Source organism: Petaurus breviceps, unplaced genomic scaffold, assembly GCF_028583685.1.
Source record: "Petaurus breviceps papuanus isolate PSGF00001 unplaced genomic scaffold, PetGlider_PUasm1.0 90977, whole genome shotgun sequence".
In the NCBI taxonomy this organism is placed as follows: Eukaryota; Metazoa; Chordata; class Mammalia; order Diprotodontia; family Petauridae; genus Petaurus; species Petaurus breviceps.
The window spans coordinates 8,538,340-8,565,419 of record NW_027187391.1 but is presented as its reverse complement, the minus strand read 5'-3'; the positions used below and the strand labels follow the sequence as shown (position 1 = coordinate 8,565,419).

Here is a 27,080-nt window from a genome sequence, read left to right as displayed (position 1 = left end):
AAAAGTGTTAACAATCACAAACTGGTACTCATAAAACTAATTATTCCAAAATTCTGTCATTTTCTAGAATACTTGACAAACCTAATAGATGATGGGCTAATAAATTACTGTTATTTCCAGATATATGTTACAAATATAGAATAATATTTATCACTAAGATCAGACTTATGCTATTATTAAAATAAAAACTGAAAAAGCATTTTTTGTGTAAGAACTAAATCCAATTATTCAGTTTGACAAACTATAGAACAAGATACTATGTTAAGTATGTCTAATTATTTGCATGAACAAGTTTCACAGCTGGTATCACAAAACATGGAAGATAGCTAACTGTAGCTATAAGAAATTGGATAAAGTGAATCAAAATCAATAAAATAAAAAGCATTTGTTAAGCATGTAAAATGTGTTAAGCATTGTGTTTGGAATACAAGTATAAGAATAAAACAATCCCTGTTCACAAGGAGTTTATGTTTTAATGAAGGAGATAAAAAGTACATATATAATACACACATACATATCACAAATATGAAGGGAATGACTATAAATATTCAAAGTAGTTGAATAGAAAGTAGCTCAATTATGAATGTCTTTCCTTTCCAAAGATACAGTCATGTAACACAGAGAACTAATTCAAATTTGTAAGAGCCATTCTCTAATTGAAAGGTCAAAGGCTGAGTCAGCAATTTTCAGAGGAAGAAATTCAAACTATTAATGGCTACATGAAAAAAAATACCCTAAATCACTAATAATTAGAGAAATGCAAGTACCACCTCCTACCCATCAGATCTGCAAAGTTCACAAAAAAGGAAAATGATTGTGGAGGGGCTGTGGGAAAACAGGTACAATTTGTAATTATGCCCCCAAAAGTTACTAAGTTGTGTATATCCTTTGAGCCTGTGATACCATATGTACTAGTATGAGTACACCCCAAAGAGATAAAAGAAAAAGGATAAAGACTCCTATATACAAAAATATTTGTAGTAGCTCTTTTTGTGGTGGCAAAGAATTAGAATCTGAAATAATGCCCATTAGTTAAGAATGGTTAATACTATTATGTTTTAAGAAATTATGGAAAGGGACAGTTTGAGAGAAAAGCATACAGACTTGTATGATCTGACAGAGTGAAGTCAATAGAACCAGGAGAACAATTTATAAATAACAATAATACTATAAAGATAAACAACTTTGGCACACTTTAGGAACCCTTACCAATTACAATTCTAGAGGGCTGATGATGAAACATGCTACCACACTTTCTAGTAATATGTCTGGGATATTTTTTTTCCTTTCTATACATAGCCAAAGAAAGATTTTCTTTTGCTTGAAGGGGCTTGCTTTTTAGGGGTAAGGAGAAGTAGGAGGGAGAGAAAGTGGACCTAAAATAAAACTGAATTAAAAAAATTTTTTTTCAGAGATGTAGTTTTCCATCTTCTAGAAGTTTCTAATCTAGCTGGTAAGATAAGATAGATAGGTAAATAGTTACTTTTTGAGACTTCAGAGTATTCAAGTAAACAGTGGAAGTCCAAAGGAAATAAATTCATTTGACTAATCTACAAATGAATGAAAATGGAAATAAACTCAAATAAGCTTTCTGAGGAAGAGCTTTCATTTTTGTTCTTGGGTGACCAAGTTAAAGGTTTTTGGAGGAGGTGAATTTGAATTGATCTTTTGAAATATGTATAAGTTTGTACAGAAAGAGATCAAAGAGACAGCAATGTATTAGAGCATAAAAGAAATATTACAGAGCATGCAAAAACATCAGAAAATTCATATAGGAAAAAAGTATATTATATGTTTAGAAAGCAATGAATGTCTTTTGTATGAGGTCAAAGGCTCAACATGGAAGTCAGAGATACAATGATGTGCAAATTAACTCAAAGAAAAACAATTACATTTATTGAAATAAAATAAACTTGAAAACTTTTTTACATTAAAAAACCTTTAATATACGTTATGCCTTCCTTTTGTTGAAGTTACTTGCTTTTTTGTTTTTCATTTATTAATCTTATCTTTGATTTCAGAGTTTCTCTATTTAATTGGAATCTTTTGATTTTGTACTATTTTAAAATTGCATTATTAATCCATTGATCTCTTTATTTCTCCTTTTCTTTTTTTGGAGGGGGGAAGGCAGGGCAATTGGGGTTAAGTGACTTGCCCAAGGTCAAATGGCTAGTAAGTGTTAAGTGTCTGAGGCTGGATTTGAACTCAGGTCCTCCAGATTCCAAGGCCGATGCTCTATTCACTGTGTCACCTAGTTGTCCCTCTTTATTTCTTCTTGTTGATTAAAGTATTTAGATATAAATTTTTCCCAATTATCAATTTCAATTATGAAATTATCAACTGTTCTTTGAGCCACCAATTCTTTAGAATTATTTAATTTTTTAACTTCAAATCCTTTTTACAAAGATCATTTCTTGATTATAATGTTATTTTGCTATGACCAGCAAATGATGTGCTTAATATATATAATTTTCTGTTTTTGTTTTACCCCCTAAGATATGACCAATTTTGAGATTTATACATGTTTCCATTCACTTTCAGAAATTGATCACTTTTAATTTTTTACATGTTCAGCTTACGTTCTTAATTTCTTTCTTGTTTATAATTTTGATAATTTGTCCAGGTCTGAAAGGGGTACATTAAAGTCTTTAAATATACTTTTGTTGTCCATTTCTCTCTCTATTTTAAATCACTTTCCCTTTAAGTATTTAGATGCTATGCTATTCAGTTTTTTTTGTGCCTATAACCATAATGTATTTTATTTCCCCTGTTCATCTCTTTTAACCACATTTATTTACTGTTGTCATGTATAAGATCAATTCAAATGAATTCAGTAAACATTTACTAAATACCAACTACATGCCAGGCACTATGCTAAACACTAGAGATACAAAAGAGAGTCCCTGGGCTCAAGGAACTACAATCAAATGGGGCCTAATTATATTCTAACCAGATCAAAATTACTATCCTCACTTTTTAAAATTCATCTAAGGCATAATAAATCTGGTTCCAGCCCCTTATTTTAACTATGTGCAAATATTTATGTTTCGAATGTTTTTCTTCTAAACATATGGTTGGATTCTGCTTTCTAGTCCTGTCCTGTTTCATGGATAATTCATCCCATTCACATTCACAGTTAAGAATGCAAATTAAAATTTATCTTCCTTATCTTATAATTTTTCTTTTCTTTACCATTCCACCTTTCATGAGAGAGAGAGAGAGAGAGAGAGAGAGAGAGAGATAGAGAGAGAGAGAGAGAGAGAGAGAGAGAGAGAGAGGCAAAGGAGAAGGCATGTAATAACCCTACTGAACTATAATAGAAAAGGCTGCTTCTAATCTATTACCTCTTTTCCTTCCCCTTCATTCTCACCTGGATTCCTTTTTTTTTTTCCTCTAAATATCCCTTAATGATCCATTCTGTGAAGTTGAAATTTGTTTTGTTTATGATTCCCTTTCCCAATCCTACCTTCTCTCATGGAACCCTCCCTCCCCTTTCTCTGACCCAGAATTATTCTATTTAGTTTAATGTCTTACTACACTAAAAACAAAAAAAAACTTTCTATGTGTGTATGTCCAACCCTTCTTTCTTTGATTCAGATTATAGTGTGGTTCATGTGATGCCTACTTACTGACCTCCATGTTACCATAATTTTCTTCTTCTGCACTTCATTTAGGAGACAGTAATCTACTTCCTTCGTCATTTCTTGTCTCATTAATGCAATTCATTGACCTTGAGGGCATTAGAATTCTGAAGTGATATTTTTCTCTTTTCTTCCTCTTAGAATCTAAACATTTCATAATTGCTCAACTTGTTCTAATTGGACAAATATTACTTTTGTAGTTTTCTCTTTACTCCCGTGTTTGTATTTCAAAACACCTAATGAACTCTAGTCTCTTCATCAGGAAAGCTTCAATGGCCTCTATTCATTAAACGTCTCCACCTCCATGCTCCCCCTTTCCCCCCAATTAAAACCAAGTCTTGGAGGGCAAATAATTCTTGGTTTTAAGTCTTTCTTTTTCATTTTGGAATATGTTCCAAGATTTTCTCTTCTCCAAAGTTGTTGCTACTAGGTCTTTGTGTAATTCTGACTGTGACTCCTTGGTACTTGAACTCTTTCTTTCTAACAACTTGACGTATTTTTTCTTTGACTTGAAAACTGAATTTTGACTAAGACTGGGCGGTTTCATTTTGGCCTGTCTTTCAGGAGGTGACTGGTGGATTCTTATTTTTACTTTGCCCTCTAGAATATATCAGGGCAGTTTTCATTTCAGCTGTAAGTAGCTGGGGGTACAGTAGAAAGGACAATGGAGTCAGATGGAATCAGAAGTTCTGACTTTAAATCCAGCCTCTGACATTTAGTAGCTGTGTATGTCTGGGCAAGTCACCTAGCCTCTGCCCAAGTTTCATCAACTGTAAAATGGAAATAAGAACAGCGCCTACCTTGCAGTGTTGTTGTGAAGACCCAATGAGATATTTGTAAAAAGTGCTTAGAAATTGTGCTTCATACATAGAAAGCACTATACAAATGCTTATTCCTTCCCCTGCTCTTAATTTATGATTTCACAACATATGGTATTTAGGATTTTTTGTTTGATTATGTCTTTCAGAAAGATAGAAGATTCTTAAATTACCTCTCAGGTTAGTTCTTTTTATTATTGGACACTCTACATTTTATTCTATTTTTACACTGTTTTAATTTTGTTCTAATATTTCTTGTTATCTCATGGAGTCATTGTTTGTATGGACCATTCATAAATTTCAAGAGTCTGCTACTTCAACAAGGGTTTTCTACCTTCTCATCTAAACTATTTATTTCTAATTCTTTCCTCCAGGCCTCATTTTTTTCACTCACAATTCCATTTTTAATCTCTTCTGGCTTTACCTCTTGGGTGAATTTGACCTATAATTCTTCAGAGAGTTTAGTGTCTTCTATTTACTCATATTTCTACCCTCAGTTTCTGATTTAGGATCTGGCCAGGGTCAGATTTTATCCCTTTTTACATTCTTGATTAGATATTCAGGCACCACTTGGCCCTAAACTCGATTTTCTAGGATTCTGTCACTAAATTACATCTCCTCTGGTGTGTGGGTCTGTGTTTAGAACCTAAGAGTCTTATGTGTCCTTATTCCTCTTGCCTGGCCATCCTCAGTCACAGAACTGCTATGGTTTTCCATTCCCGGGACTGACCTCAGCTGGTTGCTGCTTCAAGCTTCTGGAAGGTTCAGCTTAACTCACATCATCTCCCCTTATAGGACCTTCTGGCCCCTTAAAGTGCCTATGGCTTCTAGCTATTGCTTTTATACTGTCCTGGGCTGAATGAAGGACTTTACTGGTATTTATCCTTATATTTCCTGATCATTATTCACTCTGGTGCCCTTTAAGATCATTACCAAAGTATATTTGGGACAAGTAGGCTCCTCTTTGACCTTTTGTACCACCATATTAATCAGAAGTCCACCTGCAATTATCTCAACATTGTTTTTGCTTTGTGTATGTGCTTTAACTCAGTGCTTTGAATTTTTAAAAGTAGCTTCTGGTAGCTGTTTGTAGGGATCTAGTATTTGTTAGCTAGTTGGGAAATTTTCACAATGTTCTGAAGTGAAAATTTGAATGTTCTTAAGCCTGGACATGTAGCTCTGGTCATGTCATATCAGACCCTCATCCAGTCCACCATCCACTCAGTGTAAGCTTACAGTATTATGAAACTCTTGGGAACATAATGTTCTGTATATCATTATGCAAAATAATTCTATGTGTACTCTCTACTATGTCAGTATACCTAAAGCCATGCAGGTATTATTCTCTTCTTTTATTAGCCATTAAGAACCCAGGTGGCAATGAAGCTAGATGTCCCACACAGTCATGCAAGATTGTGCAAGAGCTTGAATCCTAAAATAATTCAACTTTGACATAAAGGTAACATATAAGTATCATAAGAATATGAAGACTTACATAGTCTTTTCTAAATTGGGTTGCCAAGGTAACAAATCATCAAAAATTAGGTCAATGGAATGGAGTTAGGGAGGATCCTTTAAGAACGAGAATGTAAAAACAGTAAGTCTGTTAATATAAAGCAACCCCCCTAATTTCTCATTAAAATCCTTAAATTATGACAACAGACATCTTAAAAATTTGAAAACCCTTTCCAAAAATAAATGTGATCCATGGTCATCTCTGTTTCTCTGTGATAGTGCATTAATAATGTATCTCATTCTGAAAATAGAGGTGATTTTTATACCTACCAGCTTTATTTTAATGAAAAAAAATTAGTGTCAGGTAACAGAAAAGAAGAAATTAGCTTTTAGTTCTGTTTAATTATTGGTCTGTTATATAACTGTCCCAAGGTAAAGTCAAGGTCAGTTAATAATGTGAAAACTAAATTTTTATAATTAGGCACACAAAACTGTTTGAATAACATTGCCATTGACGTAAAAGAAAAATTAATTGATAAGGCAAGACTCTCTGTTCTTTACCCAAGTTACTATGGAAAAAATGAACGCATTAATGTGCTAAAAACAAACTTTGTTCTTTCAGTTTCCTGGCTATGGGCCTTTTTGACATTACAGCTGGAGAGCTATCATTATGTTAATATCAGAGAGGACCTAATTTGCCCATCCTTAAAATGACTTCAGACCTTCCCTTAATAAGGAGGGAATCATCTTTTTCAGAAACAGATGTGATCTAAAGTAATATCTATTCCTCAATGATAATTCATCAGTGTAAAAACACACAACTATATTCATTGAAATAAGAAGACCAACATGTGGCTGGTACATTGTTTTCCTCAGAAGCTTAGAAAGCTAGCGGAAAAATAGAAAAAAGAGAATGAATGACATCTAGAAATGCTTTAGGAAAAGTTAAAGCTTACCATGAAGCAAAGGGTTCCAGTTTTAACATTCATGTAAATACATAGAGAATCAGAATTTCAGTGTTAGCAGAGACTTCAGAAGCCATCTAAATTAAACTCACACTTATCAAGAACCATGTCTACAAAACATCAGAAAAGTAGTCATTTTGCCTTTGCCTGAAGACCATGAGACAGAAGCAGTGGTGGCCTAATCAGGTTTAACACCTGATTCTCAAAAAACTCATGGAATACTTTTAAGTTTAGCCTGTGTTACCAACATTTCCTCTGTTACTTTCTTAAGTCTAAAACAAGCAATGAAACAATAAATCAAACCTTGATTTGTAGCACTTGCTGATTTCCAAGGTGTCAATGCTCACATAAAGATTTAAAAATCAGCTCTTAGAAAGCCCATCTGAGTGCACTCCAACATACTCGTTTGAACCCATTGCCTCCAAAGGGAAGCCATTCCTCTTTTGGATATCTTTAATTTTTAAGAAGCATTTTTAAAAATCAAGCCTAAATTTGTCCCCAGCAACTTCTTCTGATCACTGCTCTTACTTCTGCCTTCTGGAGCCAAAGAGAATAAGCTTAATCCCTCTTTTATATGATAACCCTTAGAATACTTGATTACAGATCTGTGTACTCTCTGAGCCTTCACTTCTCAAGGCTAAATATTGTTTCCAACCACCATCACCGTCGCCACCAGTTCATTTAACCAATACTTCTATGGAATAAACTCAAGATCTTTCATCATTGTCTGTTCTCCTCTCTGGATATTCTTTTTTTTCCTGCTTTTTGGAGGGGGGAGGACAGGGCAATTAGGGTGAAGTGACTTGTCCAAGGTCACACACTCTCTGGAGATTCTAAAACTTACCATTGTCTTTCCTAAAATGTGATACCTAGAAAAGAATACACTATTCCAGATGTGATCTGAACAGGGTAGAGAGTACAGTGGAACCATAACCTCCCTAGATCTGGGCAATACTCTTTTCTTAATGCAGCCCAAGATTACATTAGCTTTCTTGGGTTCCATATCATACTGTTGACTCAAACTGAGTCTATTATCTCTTAAAGTCTGTAAACATCTTTCTTCCAATGCACTGTTGTACTTATGAAATTGATATTTTGACCCCATGTATATGAATTTACATTTACGTCTATATTTCTTCTCATTGGATTTAGGTGAAAGCTCAAAAAATATGAACTATGTTTGAACTATGAAATAGGGACTACTGAGATAGGCTCAAGTCTCTCCCCGTTCCAGTTTATCCTTCACTCAGCTAACAGATGAATATTCCTGAAGCATAAGTCATTCTCTACCTCCACACCTTAACTGCCCCTGCAATAAATTACAGTGACTCTTTTTTACTTCCAGTATTAAATAAAATCCTCTATTTGGAACTTAAAGCTATTCATAACCCAGCCCCTTCCTACCTTTTTAAAAATATATATATTACTCCTCTTGCACATACTGTAAGATACAGGGACATTATTAGCCTCCTTGCAGTTCCTTATACATGTCATTCCATCTCCTGACTCCAAACACTTTCAATGACTATACCCCATGTCTAGAATTCTCTCTTATCCCAGTTAAAATCCAACCTACAGAGAAGAAGCCTTTCCTGATTCCCTTTAAAGCCTGTGCCCTCCCTCTGTTGATCATCTCTAATTTACTCTGGATATAACTTGATTGAACATTGTTGTTTGCATACTGTCTCCCTGCTATACTGTGAGCTACTTGGGAGCAGGAACTTTTTTTTTTTTTGCCTTTCTTTGTGTCCCAACACAGTACAATGCCTGACACATTGACTAAAAATTATAAAATGTGTTCCTCTATTAGCAAAGAATATATTTATGCATCATAAATATTTCTGTTTAATGTAACACCAAATAATCCATTTCCCAAAATAAGTCAGTCTCTAGTTCTACATATATAAGTGTGACACATAACTAAGTACTCTAAAAACAGGTCTTAATGAGCAAGGGCTCATAATTATTTTTGATTTTGCTTTTAAGACTTGGAATGAAAAAATTATGAGAAAAAAACAACTTTGTAAATTTAAATTCATCAGGTTCTCTTCCCAACCAGGTGCAATACAAATACAATATTTCCTTGGATAATTTCCCATTTTCTCAGTCATTTACTTCAAAAGCCTCCACAGTTTCTATCAGCAGGTTTGGTGTCTAAGGTTCTTGGGTTAGAGAATCTCACATTTTAGATGAAAACCAAAAATTCTTTTGAAAGCTGGACCTGCTCTCTTTATCCTAGCCCAATTCTCCTCCCTGTTGTAAGTGAAAATGTCTGGGGCAGATAAGTCGCACAGCGAATAGAGCACCTGGCCCTGGAATCAGGAGGACCTGAGTTTAAATTCGGCCTCAGACACCTGACTCATTTACTGGCTGTGTGACCTTGTACAAGTCACTGAACCCTAACTGCCTTGCCTTCCCCCCTCAGAAAAAATGTCCTTCAATATCAGGAGCATAAAGGAAAACGTAATTGTCAAATTATATAAAACTCATAAAACCAAACCAAATAATTTGGACTAAAAATTCTAAGCATATTTAAAAAACCTAACAGTCCAATTAAACTTTGTCATTTCCAAGGTAAGCCCTGAAAATGAAGGCTGATAGGAAATTATTTTACTCCTTAGGTTTAACTATAAAAAACGAAATTATTACCTGAGCCAAAAATACCCTTGCCTGAATCAGAAGTCTAAGTAAACAAAATAAGGAAATGACAATAGCAGAGCCAAAAGGAGGTTCATTTTTAACATGCCATAAAACAAACTGCCACCAAGGTATTTTCCCCCCTCTAGGACACTACAGAAATTTAGTTATAAAATCACAGATTTAGATCTGGGAGGAATCCAAATCTAGTTTAATCTAGCCTATTCCCTAGTTTTACAGATGAGGAAACTGAGTCCCAGAGAAATGAAAGTTGTACTGCTAGGAAAGAGCAAAGCTCATATATGAAACAAGGTTTTCTTACCTCAAATCCAGCATTCCTTCTACTATACCTTTCACTCAAGGTAATAATGCCCAAGAATTAGTTCCACAGATTAAGTTGTCTTCATGTTATCAATAACCAAAGTGTATGGTTCTGATTTACCCTAGTTCTATATCCTTCAAAAATCCAATAATCTCTTTCTGTCTCTGTATATTCATATATAAACACACACACACACACACACACACACACACACACACCCCATAATGTACTCTAGTATATCACAGCCAATGTTATAAATTTAAATTTAGCCTCCATTCTTTCCTCCAGCAAAAATATCAAGAAACTGTTCCCTAAAAATCTGCAGTATCTGTTATTCCCAAAAATTTTTTTAAGTCTTTGATAGGGGTGGCTAGGTGGTGCAGTGAATAGAGCACTGGCCCTGGAGCCAGGAGGGCCTGAGTTCAAATCCAGCCTCAGACACTTAACACTGACTAGCCATGTGACCTTGGGCAAGTCACTTAAGCCCAACTGCCCTGCTTCCCTCTCCAAAAAGCAAAAACAATTAAAATAAAATAAAAAGGCTCTGATGGGCTCAAGGTCTTTTTCTCTACCTTTTCATTTAATGTTTATAGTTTAAAACTCAACAAAAAGAGCCCGAGGGGCTCTCTGTGACCCCATATTCTATCCAGGATACTGTATGACAGAGGAAGAACCACAGAAGATTCAGTTGATGAACCCTCCAAAGAACGGGAAGCTTTACAACCTTCTCCCTTCAAGGCACACAGCTTGATGAAGTTGTGAAACTTGGTATGTCAGAAAGAACCCCAGTGTCATCCCAAATGTGAGTTTCAACACTTGGTATTTCTTTCTTTTTAGTTACCCCTGATAGGAGACTGCTTTGAAGCAAAGGGGCTTTTACTACACTAAAGGACAGTGGAGTGGCTCAGCAGATTAAATGCTGGGCCTGGAGTCAGGAAGACTCTTCTTTCTGAGTTCAAATCCAGTCTCAGACACTTACTAGCTAGCTGTGTGACCCTGGGCAAATCCTTCAACTTGCTGGCCTCAGTTTCCTCATCTGTAAAATGAGCCATGGAGGGAAATGGCAAACCACTCCAGTATCTTTGCCAAGAAAACCCCAAAAAAGGGGTCACAAGGAATGGGACATGGGACATGACTGAAAAAAGACTGAACATCAACAATAAAGATTGCAGTAAAAAAGTAAAGCACTATGACCTCAATTAACCTAACCTTTAAACAAAAATGGCCCAAGTTTTAGGTGAAAAATTCTGGCTTGCTGGTTTGTTTTTTGGGTTATTTCATCTGTAGGGGAATTGCTGGTATGAAAAATGTCTCTGTGGATGCAGTCTGACAACTCTTGTGTATAACTCATAACTTCAGTGAGTAGCCTAAGGCACTAAGGGGTTGTGATAACCAAATGTATGTATCAGAGGACTTAACTTAAACATAGGTCTTCCTAAAGACTCTATCTTTTATATCTTATGTAGTGCTAAACATGCAATTATAAGTTTAAAAAATTCAAAGAACTACTTATTTCTGTAATAATGTCTAAATTGTACATAACTTTCTGAATTATGTATACTTACCAGGAAGCTCCATGATCTCTGCTTTCTGTGTCTGTAAAATTGGAATCCAAAAACATGTCTTTGTAGATTCGGCCCACCAGACAATACATATCAGAAGCAACCTGGCCTTCACATTGCACCAGAGGAATCATAATATCAAGAGCTTTTTCTCTATCTCCAGGGAGATTTCGCCTGGTGGTTAAAAAAAAATTGTCATTTTGACATAAATCACAATAGTAATAGGTACAAGGTATCTTTTTAAAACTTTACATATCAATTACATGCAAATAAACTTTGATAGGATTTCCGCTGTTCAGCTAATTGCAGGCCCTGTCTAGTTTTTTGATTCTTTGTTCTACGCCCATTTTCCATCTTTTTTAATTCCACCACAATGTAATGATCTTGCCATACTTTATTTATGAAAGGGAATCACTACTGATCCCTTACTGAATTATAGGGAAGGCACTTAGCATTTTTTTCTTTTAGTATTGATGAAGTAGAACTGATCCATCCACATTCTTGCCATGTACTTTGGGAGCTGTTAACAGCAGGCTTTTGTAAGATGGCTACCTGAGATTAGGGATGAAATCTGTGGCCTTAAAACAGAGCAAAGTTACCTTGACTCCACTTATTCCCTCTCACCCAGTGAGCTAACAACTAATAACAGACAATTCTAGCAGAATATTTGAAATCACAGATAAGAAATGTTATATCTGGGAAGGACGTTAGAGGTTCCCCGATGCGATTGCCTTATTTTCCTATTTCTGTTCCTTTGCTGCGGCTATACCAGAATGTGCTCTCTCCTCACTCTGGCCTCTTGGATTCTTTGGTTTCCTTAAAAACTCAGCTCAAATGCCACCATCTGCAAGAGGTATTTCTTATTCCCCTCAGCTGCCTAAGTCTTTTCATCAAAGGTTACCTTATGCCTTCTTTGTGTCTTGTAAGATATGTGCACACACACACTATACATATATGCATATACACATAACAAATCACATTTACCTTTGCATATGTGTATATAATATGTACATATATAATATGCATATATTCTCTATACATAGAATTGTATTATATGCATAATAACATATGTTACACAACAGACATATTCTATGTGTAAAACACATATGTATGTTGTTACAATGCCCATGTGTAGATAGGAAATGTGTATATATTTAGTATATCTATATTATATGTGTATTATTTGCCTTAGTTTCCTCATCTGCACAATGAAGTGGACCAGGAAATGTCAAACCATTCCCATATCTTTGCCAAGAAAACCCTAAAAGGGGTTACAGACAAGACTGAAAAATGACTAAACAACAACAAAATTTGATTTATATTTATGTGTGTGCATAGGTCTCTCTACATATATAGGTGCATATATGTGTGTATATGTATGATGTGTGTGTATGTATGTATGTATGATCCAGTCTAGTGCCTGGCACATAATAGGAATTTAATGCTTATTGATTGACTAACTGACTTACATATGTCCATGTTATCTCCCCCAGTATAAGCCCTTTTGAGGGCAGGATAAACAATTTTTCTCTGTCCCCTCCAGGATGGCACAGGGCAAGGACCAAAGGCAGCACTGAGGCCTAAACCTCAGGTGGACAGCATGTTAAATTTGAAATCACAAAGGCCTGGGTTCAAATCTTGCCTCAGATACAATCCCGGACCCCTCACAAGTCTTTTGACACTTTCTGATCTTCCGTTTCCTCTTGTGAGATGTGAGGATAATGATATCCTTAACATCTATGCCCACAGGGTTGCTGAAAGACTTGAATTAAATAATGCGCACAAAGCACTCTGCAAATTTTAAAAGTCAGCTGTTATTATCGCTACCTAGTAAACAGAAGCTGGAATTAGGACCTTACTCCAAATTCAGTGAGTTGTTTTTCCTCCATTTGACCACACTTTTCCTTAAGCAAGTTAATCAATATATTGAAAGAGTTCTCTCAATCTCTGAGTCATGAGCAATTTGCTTTGTTCTTGTTCAGTCATATCGGTCATGTCTGACTCTGTGACCCCATTTGGGGTTTTCTTGGGAAAGATACTAGAGTGGTTTGTCATTTCCTTCTCCAGCTCATTTCATGGATGAGAAAACTGAGGCAAACAGGGTTAAATGACCTTGCCAGGGTCACATAACTAGTTAAGTGAGTGAAGCCAGGTTTGAACTCAGGTGTTCCTGACTCTAGATCTGGTGATCTCCCCACTGAGCCCCTTAGCTGCCCCAAGCAATCTGTTACCAGTTATTATGTAATGATGTATATAAAAATCATGCAGTTACATAATTTTATGTGGCTCTTGACTAGACTGCACATATGATACTCTTGGACTGGAATGAGTAGCAATGTAATAAAGATATCATATTTCCATTCTTCAGTATGGTTTTAGGTCCTAAAGGCAGGCTATCAGCCTTTGCACTGAACAGTGAGAATTCAGAGCCATGCTTTAAGCAACAACTACATTTACTCTTCAAAGTTTACTTCAGAAGAAAGTAACTTTCAAAAAGTGATGAGGGACAAAAGATATTGCAGATTTAAGTTTTTATGGATTTTGGCTTTCCCTCTGGAAAAATGAAAGTAATACAGTACATTCTATTTTTCTGCAATGATCTAGGCAATAAGCAGTGCAAAATTAATCATCTTGGGTAGTTCCTTTAAGTCTGATGCTTCTAAGCAAGGAAACATTAAATGGATGGATCAAACATCACAGGGATTGATTTCACTGGTAACATTAGGGAATTATATGGCTGGTGAATGATAGGGAGGCAGAGATTTAGGGTTGAAAGGTATGCTATCTTTTTAGGGCCTTTTACTTTCATTTTACCATTATCTTCTTCCATGGAATGGAAATGATTCTGCCAGTTCTCCCCATAGTGTAGAAGATCAGTGACATAAATAACTGAAAACAAGATAGTTCCCTTGCCATTCCTCTTCATGAAAGTGAGGTGGGTAGGGAAGAAGGAGGGATGATGTGGTGTGAAAATCCATGGGGAAATTCATCTCTCCAGGACCATTCCAGAGACAAAATAGAAAGTGGCATTAGCATATGCAGCAGAGCAGAGAGAAGGCTCTTGGGCTTATAATGAGCAGAAGGAGAGAAGGGAAAGTAGATAATATTGGCTCCAGTTAGAATCCATGAAAATAATCCAAAATGTGAGTAATGTAGATTTGAGTTTAATAAAGAGTGCTCAGAGCAGTACTTGTGTGAATATTACCAATATTATCAAGACCCAAGAGTGGGTAACCATCAGCCATCACTATTCCTGCTCAGTTTCAGAATGCAATTCTGGGAATAACTGTAGGTAGCTTGTTTTTCATTTGTTAAAGATACTTTTGTAATTACATAATTTTAAAATATCAAATCATATAAAATAAAGGAGGTAGAATTACAAGAACTGAGATCCAGAAAAAGATAAGAAGGACTTCCCAAAGCATGCCTGGGCAGTTTAATAATTTGTTCACTGATAACAGTATTAAATTCTACTAGGGAATGGTTTCTCTGCTGCAATAAACATACTCCATGAATAGCCTGCAAGTTAAACAATAATGAACTTCTGAGTCATAGGAGGAAAAATATTCTTCTTACCTGTTCAGGGCAAATGCATAATGGAACTTCACATGATGATGGGAGGCCAAATCAAAGGTTGGCAGTTTTTCTAAAGTTTCTACAAGCTTCACAATAGAATCATAATCCTTTTAAGCAAGAAAAGGATAGAGAATTAAATTATTAAAGTAGTACAGTCCAACTATTAAAATGTTATTGGCAGACAGGAAACTGAGAGCTAATTCTGAGAATCATATTATCAGGGGAAGCATTGAATAGTTGGTGAACTTTTAAAGAAACTGAAATCTAGAGAGATGTTATCCCCTAAAGAAATTAGCTTTTTTATAAAGAAACTCTATCGTGTAGGAAAGAATAAGAAGCATCTAAAAAGTTACAGCTCTTGAATTAATAAAGAGCACAGACAATTATTTCTTTTCATGAACCTGGATTCATTGAATTCTTTCTCATACCAACTGATAAATATACTGATAAATACCTTTTATCCCATAGTCTGAGGACAATTTAGTACCCAGGACTGATAGATGTCTGGTGCAATGATATCACTTCATCCCATGAGGACTGTGTTGTCTGAGGTACAATATTCTTCCTTAAGGCTCACGGTTATCTATATATGTAGATATATGTAATCTCTCTCTCTCTCTGTCTCTCTCTGTCTCTCTGTCTCTCTCTCTCTCTCTCCCTCTTCCTCTTTCTCTTCCCATTTCCCTCTCTCTCCCTGTCACTCCCCCCCTCCATACTTGAAGCTGGGCATGAGTTTGAGAGGTTGGGGCTAGAAAAAGGAGTCAAGAAGCCAGTGAGGGAAGACTTTACTAAATCATTGACTTTTAGGGTCTAAAGACTCACAATGTGGAAACAAAGGCCCAAGTCTTAAATTATTTTTCAGTCACAAACCTAGCCACGTGACCTTTGGCAAGCAACCCCAATTGCCCCCCTCCCAAAAGCAAAAAAAAAAATTATTTTTCAGAGGAATCATCACTTTAGAACTAGAAGGGACCTGAAAAGGCATTTAATCTAACCCTCTCATTTTATAAATGAGAAGACTGAAATCCAGAGAGGTAGAAACCCATGCTCACACAAATAGTTAGTCTAAAAGCTGGTCTTGGAAGTAAGGTCCTCTGACTCCAGCTATGTTCATTCCATGCTGCATTTTCTGTTAACATTTCCTAACTTTTAATTTTCATTCCATTGTTCAGTTGTGTTCAACTCTTTGTGATCTCATTTGGGGTTTTCTTGGCAAAGAGAATGGAGTGATTTGCCATTTCCTTTGGCAGATCATTTGACAGATGAGGAAACTGAGGCAAAGAGGATTAAGTGACTTGCCCAAGGTGACACAGCTAGGAAGTCTCTGAGGCCAAATTTGAACTCAGGAAGAGGAGTCTTCCTGACTCTATACATTGTGCTACCTACTTGCTCATTATACTTTAATACTAAATTAATAAATTAAATATATTAATTAATATATAATTTTATTATTTGTTATTAATATATAATTAATAAATGTTAAAATAAAATTAATTACCATATTTAATATTGTTAATATGTGTATGTGTAATAACCAGTGGTTTCTATTGGCTTGTTGCAAGTTGGCTTTGCCGCATAATTAATAGTTTCTAATACAGTAGGTTTAAAAGGCAATGATTTGCTATGTAAATTAGCTGCCTATGAGATAACTTGAATAATTCTTAAAAAAAAAAAAACAAGACTTTTTATAGCCTTTAGTACAAATCTTCAAATTAGCAAGCAGCTGTGTTGTCCAGAGAACTGGAATGGAGTAGCTGGATTATATGGAGGTTAGCTATGCGGTTTCCTTTTATCACTGTTTCTGTTCTTTCACAAAAAGTAAGCCTGTTGCTATGCAGGGACTTCATAATCTGCAATGTTTCTTATATACAAGGTGAGCTCCACCATTAAGAGAGAAAAGAGGGGAAGCCCAAATTGAAAAAAAAAATGAAGACAGGTAATATAAATTAACTATCATAGACTGGGCTCCTTTCAGCAATGCAAGGTTAGAAGACAACTACAAAAGATTCATGATGGATTTCCACATCCAGAGAAAGAACTACAGAGTCTGAATGTAGGTTGAAGCAAACTACTTGCTCTCTCTTTTTTGTGTTTTGCTTTGTTTTGTCCCTTCTTTCTCATTGTTCACTACACTGGTTGCAATCCTTCTTTACAACTTGACTAATGTTCAATGTGAAGGTATGTGTAGAACCTATATCAGAATGCATGCTGCCATGGGGTGGGAGGCCGGGGGAGGAGAGGGAAGGGAAGAAAATTTGAAACTCCAGGGATTGTGGAACTGAATTTTGTAAAAGTGAATAAATAAATTTAATTCAAATTAAAAAGAATAACTATCATTTATTTAGCTATCCCTGACATTTCTGACTAACCTCAGTGTATCCTTACCTGAATATCTCTGTAGGACAGGAGCAGATTTATGACAATATCTGCTGACAAGACTTCAATATTATCCACCCGCTGTCGGATTCTTTCAAGCTCAGCTGCCAATTCTTTACCTGTGTAGAGGTTACGGGCTTTCCTAATATCACTGAGTATAGACTCCCGGAAATACTGACTAAAAGGAAAACATAAATTCCAGCGAGTTATCACTTTACTTCTTCAGGCAATCTTCATAGAAAGTGCTAATTAAGCAAGGAAAGAAAACAAAGTTCTAAAAAAAATACAGCTTTCAAATACCTAAAAAATACAAAAGGGTGCCTTATTTTGTCTGACATCTGTCATCCTGGAAAATGAGATATTCTACATAAGTGAATTTTTCAGATAACTGTCAAAACTTTTAATTTTAACTGTTTGGGATGAATGTATTTCTAAAACAGATTACATACCTTCCTGCCTTCTTAAACAGGGCCTGCAGAACAAAATGTAGCCTTGATGATTCCAGTTCACAATTAGGAATAATGAGTACTACACCACGGAGTACTGTTGTACTCAGGCCACTGAAGTGATAATATGCTATTTAAATCCTTGCCTCTTCTTTGTATTACATTTGTTTGGCTGACACTCATTTAAGATCACAGCATTTAAAAGTTGGAAAAGACCTTAGAGGTGAACTATTCCAACCCCTTAATTTTATAGTTGAAAAATTCAAATTCTAGAGAGCTGAATTCTAGCTGACCTGTCTAAGGTCATTTGGATAGTAGGTAGCAAGGACAGAGAATCCAAGTCTAGGCCCCCTGTGGTCTATCTAACTGGATGATGGTGATGGTGATAGCATTGACTGTGGTTAACTGATACATCTGTTAGGCACACCACAGTTTATGAAGCACATCAAAAGTATATTATTTCATTCGATCCTCATAAAAACTCTGAGAGGCAGAAAGGGTAGGCATGGTCACAGCAATTTTATCAAAGGAAGAAACTTTGGCTAAGAGAAATTCTGTGGCTTGGTCAAGGGCCAAGTCCTTGGCAGGGGAAATAGGAGTGGATAGATTCAAGTTTGGAATCAGGAAGACCTGAATACAAATCTGGCCTTAGATGCTACTAGTTGCAGGACCCTGGGCAAGTCACTTGACTTTTATCTGCCTCAGTTTCCTCATCTATAAAAATGGGGATGATAATGGCACCCCCCCTCCCAGAATTGTTGTGACAATAAAATGAAATATTTACAAAGTATTTTGCATATCTGTATATATATTCTGTATATCTGTATTTATATTCTGCATAAAGCACTATATAAATGTTAGCTATTATTAGTATTCCAATTAATATTTCAGATTTCTTTCCACAACAGCATGCTCATAATGGATTACAGCTTTCTTACAATTAATTATGGCTTCCTTACAATCAATCTTACTAGAATTGCACTTACATAAACAGATTCTGACCCAGGGTCTGAGAGGCAAATCTCTTATGAATACCACACAGGATAATTTAATGTATGGACTTTGTGATATCCATTTCTGGCTCCTGAGAGGCCATTTTCATTTACTTCTTTGTTTTTAGTTGTGTTATCGATCAATGAGGGTGTCAGATAAATGACCTACATATAAATGAAGTTATTGTGCATTATATATATATATATATATATATATATATATATATTTTCCCCACTAAACCTTATTTCTTGAGGATGTGATCTAGTTAGACAATAACTTGGAAGGAGGAGGGGAAGAAAGGGAAAAAGGGGAAGAGAAACATCTAAACAGAACACCCATGCATCTGAATGAATAATAAATCTGTAAGTGTAGCTTTTGATCTAAAAATAATTTTACCAAATCCCTTTCTTAGCCTTATACAGATTATTCAAAGTAGTTAGAATAATTAGAATTATAAGAATTACTTGTATTAGTATATTTTTAAGAGGTTTCAGGTCCCTTGGTCCTACTGACTAAAAAATTTCTCCTCCTCCTAATTGCTCTGGGCCACTCAGATCAATCCTGCTCATTCTGGGAAGAGTTAGCTGCCTGGGATTATCAGGTGTGCAACATCATCTCTGAGAACAGCTCAAACATCATTCCAAAAGTGATATTAACGCAGCTGGAACCTTCACTACCCTTTGTCTACCAGATCAGTTTGTACACTATCACCAAACCCTATAGTCAGATGAATGGAACATGGCCTCTGTCTCTCTGCACCTCAAGACTCTGGACAAGACTGATTGCTGGATATGTCATAAGAAATTTGTACCTTGAACTAGCTTGTGCCACCTTCAAAAGTTGAATAAAACGATCCACTAAAGGTAAGCAGATGGGTCCAAGAAGTAGTTCAAAATTAGGCTGCATTAGCTCTGTCAATCCCTTCATAAAGCTGCTATCACAGCAGTAGACCTTGTTGTGGGGGGTTATCATGTATGGAACAAAAGTGTAGTTCCCAGTGCACATCTGTGGAGATATAAAGCATCAACATGGGGTTAATAGGCATATAGGCTCTATAATGGTTTACATTTTACCTTTTAAAACATTTTATTTGCTAAGAAAGTTAAAAAAAATGTTGAGGGGCAGCTAGGTGGCACAGTGAATAGAGCACCAGTCCTGGAATCAGGAGGACCTGAGTTCAAATCCAGCCTGAGACACTTAACACTTACTAGCCATGTGACCTTGGAGAAGTCACTTAAACCCAAGTGCCCCTCCAAAAAAGTCAAAAATAAATAAATAAATGGAATTGTTGAGATCTCTTCCATTTTCAGGTCTTTCTATTAACATTACCACTGGCATCTTATCAAATCAAAACAGCTTTATTCAAAGATAGAAATTGCTTAAGTAGAAACTGCTAAGACTGCCTTCACCTCAAACCCTGCCAGATATCTTTTGCTGAAATGCCTTCAAATTATAAAATTCTGAGCTTCGCTCCAGGATCCTAGTCTTTGTCTTTACACTCCTTTTTTTTGTGATCTCATCTGCTCCCACTGGTTCAATGATCACCTCTTTGCAAATAATTCACAAATATTTATATCCAACCCTAATCTCCTGAATTTCTTGTATCACCAGATGTTTACCTCTAATTGGATTATTGATTGCACCTCAAAATCAACATGTCCAAAATTCAGTGGATAAAGTGCTGGGCCTAGAGTCAGGAAGACCGGAGTTCAAATACAACCTCAGACTCTTACTAGCTGTGTGACCTGGGATAAGTCACTTACCCTCTGTTTGCCTCAGCCTCCTCAACTGTAAAATGGGTACAATAGTAGCAGCTATTTCTCAGGATTGTTTTGAGAACTAAATGAGATAATATTTTTAAAGTACTTAGCACATTACTTGACACACTGGAGAAAGTAAATGCCTAATTCTTTGCTTCCTCCCTTCCTTCCAACAAACTTTTCTTTTAAAATTTTTTGTATTTTATCAATGGCAACAACATCTACATGCTTATCTATATGAGTTCATCCTTGACTCTTCCATCTCCTTCCATATCTACTGAGCTGCCAAGTCCTGTTAATTAGATATCTACCACATCTTTCACGCATGTTCCCTTATGTCTACCCACACAGTTACATACTCGTTCAAGCTCTTATTAAATCCATTCTGGGGCATTTCAATAACCTTCAAGTTAGTCCTTCTGCTTCTAAACTCTTCCCTCACTAATCCATCTTCTCCTCATAAAAAGGGTCTTCTTAACATAAGTTTGACCTACAATGTCACATCCTTGCTCAAAACTTTCACTGACTTCTTGTTCCCTTTATGACAAAACACAAATTCCTTAGCCCACCAGTAAAGTCCTCCATAATGACTGCAACCTGCCTTTTGACACATTAGTTTTCTTCAGACATTTTATGTTACAGTCAAACTGAAATACCTTAACAAATTAATATGACACCCCCCATTTCTGTGTTTTTGTTCAAGATTTTTTAACCTTCTACAGGATACACTTTCTCTTCATTTCTGTATTTCAAAATCCTGGTCTTCTTTCAAAGCTGAAGTTCAAGTGCCATACCTTCAACATGTAACTTCCCTGAATTCTCCCAGTTAAAAGAGTTTTCATTTCTCAAATTTTCCTAGAGCACTTAATATGGATATCTTCTTTGTCCATCATTTGCTGCCTGATATTATATTTATCTACATGTGCATTATATCCTCTCCTTTCCACCACTGCATCTTGTAGAATGTAAGCTTCTTTGTATTCCCCAGCAGCATAATGCCTTTCAATATGATGGACACTTAAATGTTTGTTAATAAGTCAAAGAAATCTTAGTTTCTATTAGTTTCCATTAAAAACAAAATTCTATTTAGCTCACTTTGTTCGATTTAAAGAATTATGAATCATCATTACTTATGTAAGAACATGGGACAAATTCAAGCAACTAGATGATTACTGAGTACCACTGTGTGCAAAGCACTGTCCAATATATGCTAGAGAAATATAAGTGGTCCCTGCCCTCAAGAGAGTTACAGTCTAGTTAGAGAGAAAGAATTAAATATGTGAATAGTTAAACAGTAACACAAGAGTTAAGTACAAATAACACCAAAGCATTATGGCTGCTAAAAGACAAGGCATGACTATCAAATAATTGTCATGAACAGCAAATGTTTTTAATTCACAGGGGTGAGTCTGTTGTGGGATGAAATATTATGAGAAGTCTTCACAGAAGGGGAGACTTGAACTTTATTATGTAGGCAACAGGCAGCTATATAAGGTTTCTGAGTAATAAGAAAACATTTTCACAATGGTACTTTCCGAAAATTAGCATTGGTAATGGTGTTGGATTATAATGGGGAAAGACTTGAAGCTACTTGGCCAGTAGGAAGGTAGAGATGATGTATGCAGTACATGACATGTTGAGTCTAAGGTAAGGATGGGACAAAAAATCCTCCAATAGTTCCTTATTGATAGTAGAGTCAAGGTCAAACCCCTTCTATCAGAGGAGAGATATCCAGGAAACTCTTGAAGACAGGGGATAAGAATGTAAGAAGGGGGTTTGGGTCAGAGATTTAGAAGGCAGCTTCCTAAACAAGTTTCAACTAGGGTAATAAGTGAGATTAAAGTATATAATAGAATCCCATTCTAATATTACTTTGCAAATAAAAAAAATAATACCTTTAATACTGGTATTTGTGACTTTTTAAAAGTTTTTTTATTAGCTTTCTAAAAAAACCCTGACATCTTTTGTGTTTACATTACATTAATTTCTAAATATATGCCTTCCTGTCTCCTAACCAGTGACGATTTTGAATGCACGTTATAACAAAGATTTCAAAGAATGAAAAAGCATTTATAACATATATAAAATATTTAGAAAAGAAAAAAAATCAAGCAAATTCAAACAACCCACATATCTAAAAGTATGTGCAATATTTTCTCTCCATTGAAAGGAAGAAGATGCATTTCTTTCAACTTTTGGTTATTACAAATGTTTAACTACACAAGATTCAGTTTTATTTTATGTTCTTTCCAGTTACATTGCTGCAGTCATCATGTATACCGTTTTCCTGGTTCTGCTTACTTTGCTCTATATTAATTCACACAGCTCCCTCCTAATGTTTCTATGAATTTTTCGTTCATTGTTTTCTTATTGTGAAGTGATATTATGTCTCATTCATCAAAGTATCACTGAATTTAGATGTTTTAGGAGGAGACAATAACTATGTTTTACATGAGGCATGGGGGCAGGAGTCTAAATTTGACCTGAAAGAAAATTGAAACTAGGTTTAAGTCACTGGGTTTTTTCCTCCCTTCCTCCCCATTCTCTGAAGTCTCTTTGGTAAGTTATGTCTTGTTTTCAAAGATTTAACAGAATTCCAGTAGCACCAAAGTTTATACATTGTCTAAAAAGATAAGCAATTTTTGTTTTTTCCCAGTGAGAGATCTGTAGAGTTAGCTTATTCTAAATGTAATATTATTCAGAAATTGGAGATAGATAAATACACACACATATATGGATATAATAGTATATAGCATTAGAAAGGACTTTTTAGTGACAATTTAGTCCAACTCTTTCATTTTACAGATGGGGAAACTAAGGCTCCTTTAAGGTTAAGTGACTTGCCCCTGGTTGTACAGATAACAAATAACAGACCTTGAATTTGACTCCTGTCTTCATATTCAGTGCTATATGCACAACAGATCCTTTATATCCAAGAGAGAAAAAGCACATGTGTTTAATATGTTGGTTTGGACAGTTAAAGTAAATTCCTGGTATTCAATTACCAGTCTCTCTGCAATAGCTCTGCTTCAAGTGCAGACAATGAGAAATCATTGGTACAAATCAGTTTCTACATCACAGTTCTAGCAGTAGTTCCTAGAGAAATGTATTCTCTCTGAAAGAGAACAATGACCTAGACTTTCCCTTTCCCTTCTCACATTAGTGCAGCTGTTCTCCAAACTAGCCCTTTCATATGAGGTCACCACAACAGCCACATTTCATGTAGGAAATTATCTTTTCTGAGGCCCTGCCAGAAAATGACTTTAGAATGACAGAATCCTTATGCACGCCAGATCGTACTGTACTGCCAAGGAAAGGAGAAGTACCAGGCTACCTTGGTTAGACCGATAAGTTTAAATGACTTTGATCTTAGATACATTGAGGCATCTTTCAAAGTCCGGACAAGAAGCATACAGACTGAATTCCAATTAAAAGTGTTAGAAGTCTCTCAAGATGGTATGATTCAATTGGCAAATTGCTTCAATAAAATTGTTCTTTTCTATGATTTATTCTTCCTTCCTGGAACAAGGATCAGAACACTAACCTAGAAGAGGGAAAATAAACAGGTTCTGGTTTAAACCAGGCTTTTCAAATCTTATTCCATGTGATGCCCTCCTAAATTCGATCCCCAAAGCATTTGCTTGCTCTGAGGAAAAGGTAAGCATATTAAATAGGCTGCTTTCCTCCATGAGCAGTTTTTTATAGCTGAGCTATGAAAAAAAAGAGCACCTGATACTTTTGGGTTCAATATATAGTATTACGTGAAACTACAAAATATAAGGTAAAAGCCTTATTCACATAAATCATATGAAGACACAAGAATGTGAATCCTATATACCACGAAATGATTAATAATGGTTTTAGAATATTATTTCTCTGCTGAATAGAAATAGGCACATATATACTCTGTAGTATATACATATATACATAAACATACATATATGTATATACACACATCATATAAATATAATATTATATATTCATATTCAAAATTAGAAGTTGCCAACCATATGTATTTAAACTCTACAAATGCATTTAACATAATACATTGCTAATTATTTGGACTAATAGGAAAGCATGAATTTTGGATGTAACTGGTTCAATTCCAAAAAGGAAGAAGAAAAATTAATTTAATTGAACTAATACTATTGCATGCTTACTATGTGCAAAACATTGAGCAATATAAAAGGATGAATAAGACAATGTTCCTGTCCTTAAGGGATTTATAAACTTGTAGAATTCATGCAGACATTTTCTCCTTGGTCTCATGAAGCAAAGAACTAGGGCAAGTAGCCAGAAGTTACAAAGAGTTAGATTTTGGCCCCTAATAAGGAAAGACTTCCTGGTCATAGAGCTAAATAACCAGAAGTAAAAGGGGAAGTGGTAATAAAAGAGTGTGTTCCTCATTAATGAAGGTATTCAAGAAGTTCTTTACTCATTTGTTGGAGATGTAGATAAGGGGATTCGTGATTCAGGAAGGAGTTAGGTTAGATCACCTTTGAAGTGTCTTCTATCTATGAGATTCTACGATTACATATGTGTGTGTGTGTGTGTGTCTGTGTTAGCTGTGTTGGAGCGGGGCTTGGAGGGAAACATTAAGACTAGAAGAAAAATGGATGTATTACCAAGAATAATGTGAAAATACATTAAAGAGGCACAAATAAAATATTACAAGAATTCAAACAAAAGTAGAACCAAGTTAACATAAAAACCATTGATCTATATAAACTTTCATTCTCATATCCCAAAAGCACATTAAACAGGCATAGAGCAGAAAGGCTACTGAGGTCCTTGCAAGCACAAAGAAACAAACACAGTACCTGGTATTCCACAATAATTTGATAGACTTAGTAAGTTCGCTTGTATCTTTCCCTCCTTCTTCACCTTTTTTTGGTTAGGACTTATGATTTTATCAGGGTAATTAGGTTCCCATAAGAAAACACCTTCTCACAATGCAGATCAGAAACTATTCTGCCAGTTATAGTCTTAAAAAGTTGCCTGGTTCAAAAAGAGATGTTAGAAAATTATTCTACTTATATGGACTTCCTGTCTCATTCTCTAAAGTGCCTCTTCCACATTTTTCCTTTTTGTTTTGTCAACCTTCATACTAGCAAATGACCTAGCCTCCTACTTCATTCATTAAGAAGACAGTTTATCTGATAGGAGATCCTCCACCTCTCAAAACATCTCAGTATTATTACCTATTCTCTATGGCTTCCTTCTTTCTCATAGGAAAAGATATCTTTGTCAAAGCTGATCCTTTTCCACCTATGCCCCAGCTCATAACTTCTCCCACTTTCCCTTTGGGACATTGCTCCATTAGTCATGCCCTTTCCTCTCACTTATCTTCAATCTCTCCCTCTACAAAGGGTCCTTGCTATCTGCTTATAAACATGTTCAGGTCTTCCTGATTCTAAAAAGAGCCTTCTCTCAACCCTCCTACTCATTTTGTTAGCGTTCCATTACTTTCCTTCCTTTCATGGCCAAACTTCTTGAAAAAGTAGTATATACATGATGTTCTGCCTCCTGTGTACTCAATCCCTTAGAATCAATTTTTTCCATCATCATTGCTCTACAAATACTGATCTCAAATGTCATCAATAACCTCCTAATGGCCAAACCCAGTGGCTTTCTTTCAGTCTTCAATATCCTTGAACTCTCTCTGGCATTCAACATTATTTACCACTGAATCCTCCTAGCAACTCTCATCTCTCTTGATTTTTCAAAACACCACACTGTTCTCTTCCTTTGTTGTTCCACATCATATCCTCAAAGGTTCTCTCTTCGATGCTCTTGTGTTCATTTTCTATACCATCTCCCTTGGTAAACATTCACACACAAATTCAATCACCACATCTAAGTAAATGATTTCAAAACCTCTATCTTCAGCATCAACCTTCCTTATGAGTTCCAGAATCATGTTTCAAACTACTTACCCAATATCAAGATGTCCTGTTAGCACCTCAAACTCAATTTATTCAAAATTTAACTTATCTTTCCACTCAATTCTCTCTCTCTCTCTCTCTCTCTCTCTCTCTCTCTCTCTCTCTCTCTCTCTCCATTTTTTCTGTCACTGGCAGCATTATTCTATCAGTCTTTCATGTTCCATGTTCAGAATCTTGGTGTTATTTTTAATTCTTCCTTCTCCCTCACTTCTCATATCAAATTAATTATTAGGTCCTAAAGAATATAGTCTATCCTCAATATTCTAACATCCACTCACCTGGACTACTAGAGTAGCCTCTTAGAAGGCATTACCAGTTCACATTCTCTTCTTCCCATCCAACCTTCACAATATTTCCATATACATCTTCCTTATGTCCTACAAAGGAATGGTCAAAATTCTTTAACAACTCCCATTTGCTGGCTGTGTAAAGTTCAAACTCTCTGATCTGGCATTTAAGGACTTCCATTATCCAGTGCCAATGTGTAATAATAATGGGAATTTGAAGATCTCCCCTGCACCTTAATAATCAGAAGGGAAGCTGAAGATCCTCCCTGATTTGAAGATATTCCCTGCCCCCTAATA

General features: G+C 35.7%; 1 protein-coding gene across 1 annotated transcript in view; it reads right to left on the bottom strand.

The window, feature by feature from the left end:
* The window catches only part of MAP3K5 (mitogen-activated protein kinase kinase kinase 5), a 292,350-nt gene that overhangs the window by 141,746 nt on the left and 123,524 nt on the right, over positions 1 to 27,080 (bottom strand). The window contains exons 4-7 of the mRNA XM_069077285.1: positions 19,603 to 19,796; positions 17,362 to 17,530; positions 14,977 to 15,083; positions 11,404 to 11,574 (exon numbers count right to left, since the gene is read on the bottom strand). Coding sequence (XP_068933386.1) covers positions 11,404 to 11,574; positions 14,977 to 15,083; positions 17,362 to 17,530; positions 19,603 to 19,796 — 641 coding nt within the window. The remainder of the gene's footprint in view (positions 1 to 11,403; positions 11,575 to 14,976; positions 15,084 to 17,361; positions 17,531 to 19,602; positions 19,797 to 27,080) is intronic.